This window comes from Musa acuminata, chromosome BXJ2-7 (assembly GCF_036884655.1).
Source record: "Musa acuminata AAA Group cultivar baxijiao chromosome BXJ2-7, Cavendish_Baxijiao_AAA, whole genome shotgun sequence".
Classification (NCBI taxonomy): Eukaryota; Viridiplantae; Streptophyta; class Magnoliopsida; order Zingiberales; family Musaceae; genus Musa; species Musa acuminata.
In genome coordinates, this window is record NC_088344.1 from 33620765 (window position 1) to 33633955 (window position 13191).

General features: G+C 35.2%; 1 protein-coding gene across 2 annotated transcripts in view; it reads left to right on the forward strand.

Annotated features, from left to right (window-relative positions):
- Positions 1-12578, forward strand: part of LOC135617693 (uncharacterized) — a 30832-nt gene extending 18254 nt beyond the window's left edge. For both annotated transcript variants that reach the window (XM_065118177.1, XM_065118178.1), the window contains 11 exons: positions 1692-1790; positions 1904-2088; positions 3624-3959; positions 4782-4935; positions 5042-5152; positions 7659-7826; positions 9337-9463; positions 10175-10333; positions 10434-10540; positions 10623-10682; positions 12096-12578. In XM_065118177.1, coding sequence (XP_064974249.1) covers positions 1692-1790; positions 1904-2088; positions 3624-3959; positions 4782-4935; positions 5042-5152; positions 7659-7826; positions 9337-9463; positions 10175-10333; positions 10434-10540; positions 10623-10682; positions 12096-12305 — 1716 coding nt within the window. In that variant the 3' untranslated portion in view covers positions 12306-12578. The remainder of the gene's footprint in view (positions 1-1691; positions 1791-1903; positions 2089-3623; positions 3960-4781; positions 4936-5041; positions 5153-7658; positions 7827-9336; positions 9464-10174; positions 10334-10433; positions 10541-10622; positions 10683-12095) is intronic.
- Positions 12579-13191: the final 613 nt, after the last annotated feature.

Here is a 13191-nt window from a genome sequence, read left to right on the forward strand (position 1 = left end):
GGTTTTCTTAAACAACAATATTTTTTTTTCTTTTAAGAGGGTATTATTATCATTGAATTTATTGTATAAGGCAAATTGGTCAAGAAAGAGTGAGAAATTGGAAAATCTTCTTTCCCTTAAGAGTCTCAATATTCCTAACAATTCAAACTTAATCAAGGGCTGAGGTGATCTTATATTATGCTTTAAAGTTATTTTAGTATGTTGATGATACAGTACTTTCATGTGCTGTAGAAGAATATTTTGGGTTCTTATACTTATGTTATAATGCTTTCAACCAAACTTTAGTTTGATGTTCCAGAAAAGCCAAAACACTATTTTGAGTATGAAGGTTGCCAATATTCTGAATTGTCCATTGATAGTGTTTCCAGTCTTTTTTTTTAGGTTGTCCTTGACATTCAGGTCTCTGATCAGCTCAGAGTGATATCCTTTACTCAGAATGTCCAAAAGTAGTGAATCCAATCTCCCTCTTTTTTTTGTGGTAACCGTTCTCTTCCCTAGTCGGCTTATTAAGCAACCTGACAAAGTGGAAAAGCTTTCTCATTGAAAGGGAAAAAGGATTAACTTCCAAGCCTTTTGTGTGTATTAGGAGCATGGTTGATCTAGAGTCATAAATGTAGGTGAATTTGACCTTGCCTTGTTATTGGTGGTGGAAGCTTTTCAACTCAACCTGGTTTAGAATAGATTAGTTTTGTTTTTCAAAATACACAAAACCTTGAGTCTAACTGTCATCTAAGAAAACTTTGGTTCTCTATCTGGAACAGAATCTTGGAGTGTCAATCATACTATATAGGAGCTTCCTCATATGTGTTGGGGGATAACATGAATGCTACTCTATAGGAACTTCTTTGTGTGTATATTGGGAATGATAATTTATTCTAGATTATAAAAGGCTTATGGATTCACCAGGCATGTATCTGTCCAGAGGTGGACCATGCTCCAGTATACACATGGTATGCTGGTAAGTACCAGGAGTACAAGGTGAGGTGGCGATGTGAGGGAGGCATACAAGCGTGTGAAAGAGAGAGGTGGGAGTTAACCTTAAATGAAAAACAAGAAAAAAAATGAACCGAGCGCACCATCCAGTTCAATTGGCTTATCAGATGCCAAGCACTGTCCTGGACTTGAATTGCCAGAAATGGGATGGTCTGCATGCTGGTTCAAATTTGGACCGACAAATATCAACCAGTTTGTACCGGTCTGTCCGAAATTACTAACCATGACCTTTCATCAATCCTTTGCCTAAAAGTAATTACAAAGTTATCCACAGTATTGACTGATTAGTAAAGATTAGTAAACCATCTTTGTTGGTTTCTAACGTCTTGGCCTATTTTATATTGATAACAATGCCTGTGAAGGTAAAGAAAAGGGCAGATGGACCTTGTTGTTTATTATAGAGTTGCAGGGAATATAAGTTAAATGTGTACCTTTAGTGATTCACTGTGGATGAATGGCCTAAAATTTTGTGGATGCAGATTGCTAGAGATTTAAAAAAATCATGCAGTTACATACTTACATCATTACACCATACTTGGAACTCTAGACCATCTTTAGTCATCAGCTTTCTTTCTTATATTTCAATTCATAGTTTTTGGTTGAACAAGTACATGTTGCAAGCATTTCTGATGTAGTTGCATTCCAGGGTTTTATTATACAATGTTTAAAGCTGATGTCATATAATGTTACTGTTGCAGAATGCTGGAATTGCAATTCGACCTCATCTACCTGAGCTTGTGTCTTGCATGCTGGAGTGTTTATCAAGCTTGGAAGACCAGAGGCTCAACTATGTTGAGGTTTGACCATGCCAAAACTGTTAATTTCTTTTGTCATCTTGAACCCCTTTACAAGACTGCTGCATTTTTTTGTCATTCATGTCAAATAACTTTCTTGTTCTATTAATCACTAGTTGCATGCAGCAAATGTTGGAATTCAAACTGAAAAACTTGAGAGCTTAAGAATTGCTGTTTCTAAAGATTCTCCCATGTGGGAAACGCTGGATCTTTGTATAAATGTTGTGGATAAAAAATCATTGGATTTATTGGTTCCTCGCCTGGCCCAGCTGATCAGATCTGGGGTAGGACTTAATACCAGGTACGTTCAGTCATACACCATTAAGATGTGAGCTTTCAGCAAACACCATGGAACAATTTTTTTTGATGAAGTTAATTGAACTGTGATGAAGTTAATTGAACTGCTTACCTTCACCTCTCTGTCATAGGTACACATGCACGATCTAATTTTTCATTAATTGTTATGATTTCCTATCTTAGAGACCATCTGTTTAATTCATATTTTGATGTTTTTTTAAGACAACTAATTAGAACCGGTCTTGTACACCACTACTTTCCGACCATTTATTTTCTGATTTCTGTTCAAAATTAGATGTAATTATCTCAATCTCATCACAAGTGGCAAACATAAGTTGCACCCAAAAGTGGAGAGGCAAAATTTCTGAATTGGTTGGAGAACTTTTGAAGTTTGTGAAGTATCATTACACAACAATATAACAGGTCAAGAACCAATATTTACAAGCCCAATTTATTGTGTTGGGAAACTACATGAGAATTTTGATTTGAACAAATATCCTTCAAAAGTCAATACTCACCAGGAGATTCATGTTATGCTAAAGCAAGGTTTTGTGTATCAAAAGTCAAGTCTTGGCCAGGCCCATTACTGGGCCTGAACTGCATGTTAAGTCTGGTTCATAGACCTTATTGTTCAGTTCACAGGGCTTACCTCTTGGTAAGCCCTGTATTACACATGAATCGCCTAAACTTGTGCTGCTCCGCATGCTGTTTGTGGTTAGACTGGTAAATACTAGCTGTTCCATACCAAACCAGACGAAATTGCATTCCTTGAATCCTATGATCCTTAACTAATGTCTTTATATGCATCATATTAGAAAAGTGCAAGAATCCTGATTTTGCATAACATCTATGTGCTGATATGATGGGTTGCTTTGGAGTGGCTTCGTCGCCCACACCTTGATCTTTAGGACATCAAGTTGGAGAAGGTACCTCATCCACACTAATTTTGATGATGACGCACCCCATGATAGGGACGGATTGCTCTGTAGTGCTCCAGCAATGCTTACTGATTGTTAGGGCTTGCCAGTCTTTCAGCCAACCCATTTGCCAATGGCGGCCAGAGGCTCTTGGAGTTTCTGCTGGTACCTGCCAGTCATAGGCTTGTAGAACTTGTTACTATTCTGCTTGGCCCTGTATATCTTCTTTTACCTTGGTTGGTGCTTGTTTTTGCTGGGATGTTTTCCCAATTAACATAGGCTTTTGACTATTACTGATATAATCAGTGTTTGCTCTAAGCGAGCTATTTTGTTGTACACTCTATGAATGACTACGTTGATGGATCTGACAACCTTTAAGTCTAAATGCAGTTGAATTGGCCAGCGGAACTGCCATAATTTTTTTCCAACAGTTCATGAGCCTCTGCTTTGTCTACCTGCTTTATGTGCCCTGCAATTGTGCTGAGTGATCATCCTGAAACTTCGAGTTAATTTATTTTTAGTTGAGCGTATAAAATGGTGGATTGTCTGCAATAGCTTCAGATACTTGAAAAACTCCTACCGGTCTTCTGGTAACCTTTTGCATGTGCTTATGATTTTGTAGGGTGGGCATTGCAAGCTTCATCACATTGTTGGTTGAGAAAGTTGCTTCAGATATTAAAACTTTTACTGGAACTTTGCTGAAGCTCGTCTATAATGCTGTTCTTGAGGAAAAGAGTGGATCTGGAAAGAGAGCTTTTGCTGCTGCTTGTGCTGTCATTTTGAAGCATGCAACCCCCTCTCATGCTCAAAAGGTTATCAAAGACACTGCTGCTTTGCATTTGGGTGAAAGAAATGCTCAACTTTCCTGTGCGATTCTTCTGAAAGCCTATTCAAGTCTTGCAACTGATGTTCTTAGTGGATACCATGCTGTAGTAGTTCCTGTAATTTTTATTTCCAGGTTCGTGTTGGCCTAATGAAGGTTGCTTCTTTACACCCCTTGTGTTTTCATTTTGTTGTCTAAGATTTTTTAATCATGATATTACTCTTGACTACTTATTTTCAATTGCACATTATTTTGAATTTACTACTCAGTTTGTTTCAATTTTTCATTTCTTTTGGATCTTTTATACTAGGGAGCAATAATGAGATGATTGTCAGTTTGTCACAATGGAACTCAATTTTGCTTGGACCGTTCCGTTCCTACTGGTATTTATCAAACCAGCTCGGGTGGTCCAGTTAGAAAAAGGGATCTTTTAAACTTAAAACCCCCAATCCTTCGAAAAATTGCAAGCCTTCTTGGTCTTCTTGTTGCCTTAGCGCTATTGCATGATAGCCCCCATCCACTGCTGCCCGTCCACTCACCATCCACCACTCGCCTCTTGTTCAGTAACATACTGGTATATGATGAAATGGACTGGACCCATATGGATCCAGTATTCGAAATATAAGACAGCTCTATGATGTTGTTTAACTGATGAATCAGATATCATTAGATAGAGAAACTTGGGTGGACAGTTACCTCCAGTGTTCATAACATCGTATCACATGTTAGCCATATTTTGGAATGATATGTTGTATTCTTGGTATAACTTTGATCTTCTCACTATACCCTTCCCATATGTTAGTAATAACCAATGTTCAATAAACCAAAATGTTGCTTTGCATTCTTAGTTTAGATAATTTTAACTTATTCCTTTATTTGATCTCTATCTTCTGTTTCATCTGACATTGATGATTGCTGAATTAGCAACTAATCTTCTCTAGTCCTTGTGCTATCTAGATTCGAAGATGATAAGCATATCAGTACTTCATTTGAAGATCTCTGGGAAGAGAATTCAAGTAGTGAAAGAGTGACTCTTCAACTGTACTTGGCAGAAATTGTTGTCCTTCTTTGTGATTGCCTTGCCTCATCATCTTGGCCAAACAAAAGAAAGGTGATATCCTTTTTTTATGTACACAAAGGGTGAACATTTCCTGTACATTGTCACGTTGTTAAGGTTATTGTCATTGATTACTCATTTTGTTTCTTACATATGACAGTCAGCCAAGGCAATAAGAAAACTTAGTGAAATCCTTGGTGAATCTCTTTCTCCGTATCATCACAATCTGCTTAAATGCCTTCTTAAGGAGTTGCCTGGTCGTTTTTGGGAGGTATGTATATGAATGAAATTATGAAGGCCATGTCATGGTTTTCCAACCATATGTATATGTATGTTTACAACTTTTTGTAATGGCTTTTTTTTCATATGAATTGTATGTGTAGTGTGAAAAATATATGTATGAATGGTAAATATGGATTAGTAAATGGATGAATAATTACATACAGAAACACATGGAAAGACATCCTTTTCAAATTTTAAAAATAATTTGAAATTGAATAATGAATTTGAGTTATTCTAAATTGACAACTTGCACTGCTTAATTACATGTAAAAGCCAAAGTGAACAGATTGTGGTCATTCAAGAACTTCAATCTGTAGAATGAGCCTATAAAGAACCTGGTTTTGCTGAAGCTAAAACATGTAATTGTGCTTCTGTCATTAACTGATTATGATACATTACGAATGGAATAAGGTCCAAGAAGCATCGCACAATTGTAGGTGCCAGCAGAAACTCCAAGATGTATGAACATGCAATAACTTGCAATTTCATATGGGAAATTTACATTCATGTCCCATAAAATGTGGCTAATGAAAGATGTATCATGGCAAGTTTTTCAGTATTATGGTTGTGTTATACTAGTTCAATTTTCTTCCCAAGATTCCTAATTTTGTCTGGACCTGTATGCATCGAATATGGTTTGAGCATGACTCAGGATGTGGACCACCCCTTTTTGGATGGTCAGGTCTAGTTCACTACTCAATTGCTCTGTTTTAGAGTTGAACAATAAACATGGCTCTCTCTCTCTCTCTCTCTCTCACTTGCACATGTGCATGATGCATGGCTCACTCGCCAACCACCACCTCTGGCCCAGGCATCCTCTTCCTCTTCTCTTTTTCCTCCTCAGTATATAGTATTGGTCCAGTATCCGACATTTAGAACCATGATTTTACCTATATAATGGTGTACGGAAACCTATTGGTATCAGTTATGGTCCGATAATATTCTGGAATGTGTATCAGTATAGGATTCTGGAATGCCTGGATACATATTTGACATATCTTGTAGGGGTTGGTACACAACCTCAGATAACGTTGTTTTTCCCAACTGGAATTGCATTGGGGTGCTTAAAGAGTGAAACTTACACTCTCATATGCGAACTCTATAATGGCCTATAGAGTACCACATGCAGCATGCACCATTGGATGTAGATCATCAAACTATATCATTACAGATCTTTCAATTCTTTTGTGGCACTTTGAACTTATTTAATTCCTTCAAATTAGCTCTCTAGCAAAAGCACCAGTAAATTCAAAATATGATGATACCTGGAAACTCTCATTTCACCATCATAGACTGATTGGCTAAAGTATCCCTGAGAGGCCAGATCTTAGAGGTGGTAGTAGTTGGGTATATCTTGTATGAGGCATCTAAAATTTTGACCACTGCATTATCAGGTTCTTCAATGCTTTTTGTTCTAGGTGCATTGACTGTAAAAGAAGAGCAAGAGAAGTTTTTTTTTTTTCTAGGTGCATTAAATATAGGAAAGCAGGATAACAGGCAATAATATAACCACTAAGTCAAAGACAACTGTTGTACCTTGATCTTTAATATTCATCCAAAAATTTTGTTATAACATGCTGTAAACCAGTTGAAATGTTATTATGGCTAAAAATTTTCCCAGAATTTGTATAGTATTTGCATATGCTTAAATCCATTGTAAAGTACAATGATAACTAAAACCTAATAGTTATGCTGTTTTAAAATCTTTATTTTGGTCTGTGTATATATATTTGTAAATAAACCAACATTTTTGTAGACATAATGTGATTAAATCTTCTTGACTCATTCTATGGACCCACAAAGCATTGCAATAGATATAATGCATTATGGATATGAGGGTTGAGCAGTTGAGAAGTAACATATGCAAAAAGTTTGTGTTGCTGATATGAAAATGTTGAGATAAATTTATGGAGTTAGAAGAAAAATAATATTTTTATTCATGAACAATTATGTATCGCTTCGATAGATAATAAAATGAGAGAAATTTATTTAAGATGGTACGGACATATGCTCAAGAGACCTACAGATTAGGTAATTGGAAGATGTGAAATGATTACCATTAGTGGAAAGATAAGAGATAGAGGAAGACAAAAAGATGTTAATAGAAATAAATAAAGATTTAAACACTCTTAACTAAACATTCATGTAATCGACCCCAAATAGTTGGGAATTAGGGCTTTGTTTGCTTTGTTATTACTGATTCATTAATTTTGGCTTGCTTGTTGTCCCCTTTGTTATAACGGGTTGTAAACCAGTTGAAATGTCATTATGGCCGATAACTTTCTCAGAGTTTGTATAATATTTGCATATGCTTAAATACTTAATAAAGTACAATTATAACTAAAATTTAGTAGATATGCTGTTTTAAAATCTTTATTTTGTTCTATGTATATGTATTTGTAAATAAACCAAAACTACAATAGATATAATGTGATTTAATCTTCTTGATTAATTAATTACAGCTTGCTTGTTTTCCCCTTTATTTAACGCTTCAGGGAAAAGATGTTATTCTTTATGGCATAGCTTCACTATGTTCATCTTGTCATGAAGCAATATCTGTTGAAGACCCTACCATGCCTTTTCTAGTTTTGGGTGCTATCACATCGGCATGTTCCAAAAAAATCAAATCTTATCATGAAGCAGCTTTCTCATGCCTTGAACAAGTAATAATTCTAGACCTTCTGACTTGATATTAGTAATTTTTCTGTAATATGTTGTGTTCTTGTCGTCGTTGCTATTGTTGTTGTAATGAATAGCTAGTCAGTATAGAAAGGTAACTAATGCTAATTTTTCTTTTTATCTTTTGCATCATCTTTTTTGTTTAATCTCTAACCCAATGACTCTTTCTTCAATCTTAGACTCAATGACTCTTTCTTCAATGTCTAACCCAATGGTTGTAGTTTCATTTATCGGACCCATGTTGGTCTCTGGGCGGATTGGTATGGGTCCTGTCCAATTGACATACTGTGTGTCGGTACACCGGTATGTACAATACTATCATTGGGGAAGGGAGAGGAGAGGAGGAAAGAAAAAGTTGAGGAAGAGGAGGCAATGGAGGAGGAAGAGGGGAGGAGTATAGAAGTAGGCCATGTAGGCACAGGTGAAGACCTCATGACTCCTTGAGGAGTCACGTCCGAGCCGAACTCCAATAAAAAAGAAAAGATGTATATCTATTTAGGATAAGACCAAATTTCTCGGTTTGGGCCAGTATCAACTGGTGATCTAACCAAAAAAGACCGGCTGAACTATACTGAACTACCCGGTTTAGCAAACCATGCTCTAACCTCAAGATTGAAAAGATTATTCAATCTTGTCATGAAATATGATAAGCTTCATGCCATTAATAGATACTTCTCTTTAAAATATTGCATCATTTGAGTTGATTGATCTTTTCAGATTCTAAGAAGAAATTCATATATGAGATTGCACTATGCTGGAGCCGACATAAATTTATTAGGTTGATAAGTTGCATATAATTTTAAAAATACTCTGATTAAGAAGGGTTCGGAGACCGGGATTTGAGTCATGGAAACAATTTCTCTATATTTATAGTTAACGATGTGTACATTGATCTTCACTGTACCTGCATTGGAGAAAACCTTGTGCATTGGGCATGCCCTTTTTATTGTGATTAAGAACTATGACAAACATCTAAATATTATAGATATTACAGAGTACAGACAAATATTTCCCTGACTATACTTAATGTGCTGTTAGAAATGTTAATGTAGTTGACTATGCTGAGGCTGTGTGACCACAACCCAGGAAGTGTAATGAGTTGTACTGGTTGGTCTAGTTCTTGTGCTCTTGTGTGCTAATTGGTGCATACTGCTATCTCAAAAACTGTAATGCAAGTACATGAAGTTATCATTGTGCATCATAGTGGTTGACGTTTGTTGTGATTAGACAGCCATTAGCTCGCATAACATGCCTTCTGAATTTGGAATTTTCAAGCATGTGACCATCAGAATACTGAAAGGATTGTAGGTTAGTTGCAGATGTTCTAAAGTTCCAACCTTTTGCAACTGCTAAGCATATTTTGAGTTTTCATGTCTTCTTTTTTTAGCCTTTTTCTGAAGCAGAACATTTGATCTACAATATTGTCATTGTTGATGAAAAAAATAAAGCAGATCTATATTTTCTTATGTGATTGCAATTTTCCATCATTTCCAGGTCATAAGAGATTTCAACCACCCAGATTTTTTCAGTCACGTTTTTCCTATGCTCTATGATGTTTGCACTCAATCTGTTGCCACCAAGACCATGAATAGTAATTCCATTATCTCAGTTATTGAGACAGGTAACATCAAAATTCCAATATTCAAATGCTAGCAGGTGATCCCTCTAATTATAAGACCACATATGTCATATATTATACCTAGATATTTTATGTTGACCAAAGTCTGCAAAACTTTCAGTCAATGTTACTTCCCAGCATTGATTACTAGTTGGCTTTTGGGCCAGTAAAAATTAGGTGGATCAGTGTGGTACAACCAGTTCTTAAATCGTTGGCTTTGTCATTTAATTTCTTTTAAACATGGTGCAATCAATGCTTATATGATATTAGACCTAACTATCATACTCTAAAAGGACAAACACCCTGTATATTATTACTTCTACATCACATTACACAAACATTGTTTGTACATGGAGAGAGTATGGTGTAATATGGACAGGACATACCCTGATGTGTGAATAATTTGTCACACATTGTTTGTACATGGACAAACAATGTTTGTGGACACAAACATTGTTTGTACATGGAGAGAGTATTGTTGTCCTGTTAATTTTCTAAACTATGACTTGAATGGACCTGAATATAATGTTGAACTATAAAAATGATCAAATCTATGAAACCAATGGTAGAAGTTTACATACAAATACCATAATCAAGAAAACTAGACTGAAGTTTGCATACAAAACTAGAATTAATCATCAAAGTGTTATGAAACCTTTATGTCATCATGCTGTGGCGCTGAAGTTGTTCTGAGATGATTTTTTTTGGCCACAGGTAAAGATAATATGGAAGATGCTTCTGTACCTCTCGACAAGGTTTTAGATTGTGTAGCATCTTGTGTGTATGTAGCTCATCTTCAAGATATTCTGAAGAATGGTAAAAAGTTAATTGAAGTGTTTTCAAGTTCTTTATCACCTGGATTGAACTGGCCAGGTATCCCTTCTTTTATATATATGCTGAACATAATCATTAATTCAAAACCATTTCTTGAACTTTAATTGACACTCTTATTCTTTTGTTATTTTGTGGACAGTCAAAATGTCTGTTTTCTCATCGATCAGAGAGTTATGTTCAAAGTTCCAGCATGCTGTGGAAGGCAACCCTACTTATTCAAGTGAAGCAACTCCATTAATTTTTGAGGTGACTTAGCTCCAGTTTTGGCAATTGAAATTTATACTCAATTATTTTTTCCAACTTCATATTCTTTTCTTCTAAATTTCAGTTATTTCATTCTCTTGCACCAAAAATAGTTGAATGCATTCGTGTGGTGAAGATCTCCCAGGTATTTCATTTCTCTCTTTCTCAAATGGATATTTCTAATAATTCTTATCCTTTCACTTGAATTGTGTCAAGTCATTTATGGTCATCCAATGGTAATTGTGTAACAATTTTATCGGCATAAGAACCCAATTACACAATCTCCTTGTCTTAAGTTAATGATTAGTTATGCAAGTCCTAAATAAGAAAAAGAATGGAGTTGGAGAAGTAAATGGAAAGTGGACTACATACTTATCTAATTCAGAACCCTCTTGCGAACTTGATCCAGCCAGTCCATTCACAGTTTTTTTCTTGAACAGTCAATCCCCATTCTGTTTTAGATTTTCAAAACTTATCAATATGATCTCCAAATTATGTTATTGGTAATATTGACTGCTATAGCCTTAATACAAACTGGTGAGTTTCTACAGAGTGGTGAGGCACAAAATCTTTGTCACGGAGTTCTTTATGAAGATCATACGTCTCATTTTCTCAATACTTTTCATGAAGTTTATAAATTTGGTGTTGAAGCTCAAACTCTCTACTCTTTCATCTCCACATAGAATATGAAATTTGGATACCCTATTTTTGACTTTAGCTTTGTGCCGAAGGGAATATAGATGTCTTTTTTCACATTTCAATTCAGAATGCATCACATGAGAATTCATATTTCATGAATATAACATTAAATGTGCATATTCTAAATGTGAATGATAGAACCAAAAATTTTGTTTTGAACTACAAAATAAAATTTTACAGATTTCAGTGGTGACAAAAGATCCATATGGCCAATTCCAAGTAGTCGGGACTTACGACTTTGTTGTTGTTGTTGTAACTATAAAAAATTTCATCTCTAGGCAATTTCATTTGGCACACAGATGAGCATCTGCCTTGTACTGAAGGCCTTTTTCTTTAACCAAGTAAAATTAGGATTATCATCATATGCTTTATGATAATGTGAAAGAAAATGAGAATAGTTTACATATTCTTGAGTAAAAGAGAATGTCTTTGCTTGTAGAATTTGTTTGTTGTCTAATATAGAACATACCCTTTCTGATTAGCTTTCTTTGCTTTATTGGCAAAGTTGAAAGAGTTTGTGGGGAAGTTCCTGCCTATGCTTGATAGCTTATATTTTCATGTAATGTACTTCTTTGCCTGAACTATAATGCACCTGATGTGGAACCCGATAGCTTACCTTTTTGTATGGAGGATGCCTTTTGTATGTGATTCGAGTATCAAGCAGTTGCCTTGGCATTATCCATTATCATAGTAACCGTAAAATGACGTTGGATTATGTTTGTTGTTAACCCATTACTGTACTGTGTAAACCTTGTTTAATTATGTATAGGGAAGGTTCTATACACTGTCTTCTGTCATGTTTATTATATTGTATTATCTCTGTTAAGTTTAGATAATTCATTCTGCTTTCCTTTGGCAGGTTCATATTTCTGCTTCAGAGTGTCTATTAGAGATGAGCAAACTCTACCGAGAAACACCTACATGTATGGAAGATGTTGAGTTAAAGGACGAGCTTGTCCATTTGTGTGAGGTTGAGAAAAGCGAGCAAGCAAAGACGTTGCTTAGACAATGCATCACCATTCTTGAAGATCTTAAACACAAATCTTCATCTACAAGTGGAACAGTTTAAAGACTGTACATTCTTCACTCACGTAGCATCCAAGACAAGCAGTTAAACTCTTTGGCTTACTCTCTTTTAACTCACCAAATTTCCGGCTCCCTCCATGACATCAGATGTGCCAAATAAGAAAAACAACATCATGATGCTACTGTCGAGAAGAACTAACAATCTTATCCTTTGTCAAGACTTGTCAAGAAGAAAGACGTTCCAAGCTTGTATTATTAGTTCTGACATGTATTATTATTTCTTTCTAAAATTCCTTTAAATGGTACATTGGTTATACGAAGTGGTGGTTTAGATACTTATGAAAACAATGCTCATGGCTTCTTGACGGATAATTATTAATGACATTATATAACAACACATTTACAAAAAAAAACCTCCTAATCAATGAAATCATGCATGTCTATTGTCATTCTATTTTTAGGTTATTCAGCAGGTCAGGTTAATCCATTTAAATCATCAACTCCATCGGAATTGTCCCCCTACATTCATCGTGAGTGACGACGTTTTGTCATGTCACAAATGATTATGGTGCACTCACGATACTTTTATTAATGGAGTGTTTCATTTTTGTTTATTTGTGCATATATTTGAAAGTATGTTTCATCTTATTTTCGTATATTTTTGTTTAAAAACTATAAATAGAAATATTTTGTAAGGTTATATTAAAATGACTCATTCATCAAAATGGACAAAGTTATATTAGAATGATCATTCATCAAAATGGACAAAATTATATTAAAATGACTCAATTTTTGCGTGTCGTGGTCTGTTTTCTATAGACTACAATATAGAAAAAAACATCAATCATCTCAACAACCCAAAACCCCCCAAGTGGTGATATCACAGTTCGAGTTTATCTTAAAATATCAAAATGTAATAGAAATATCAT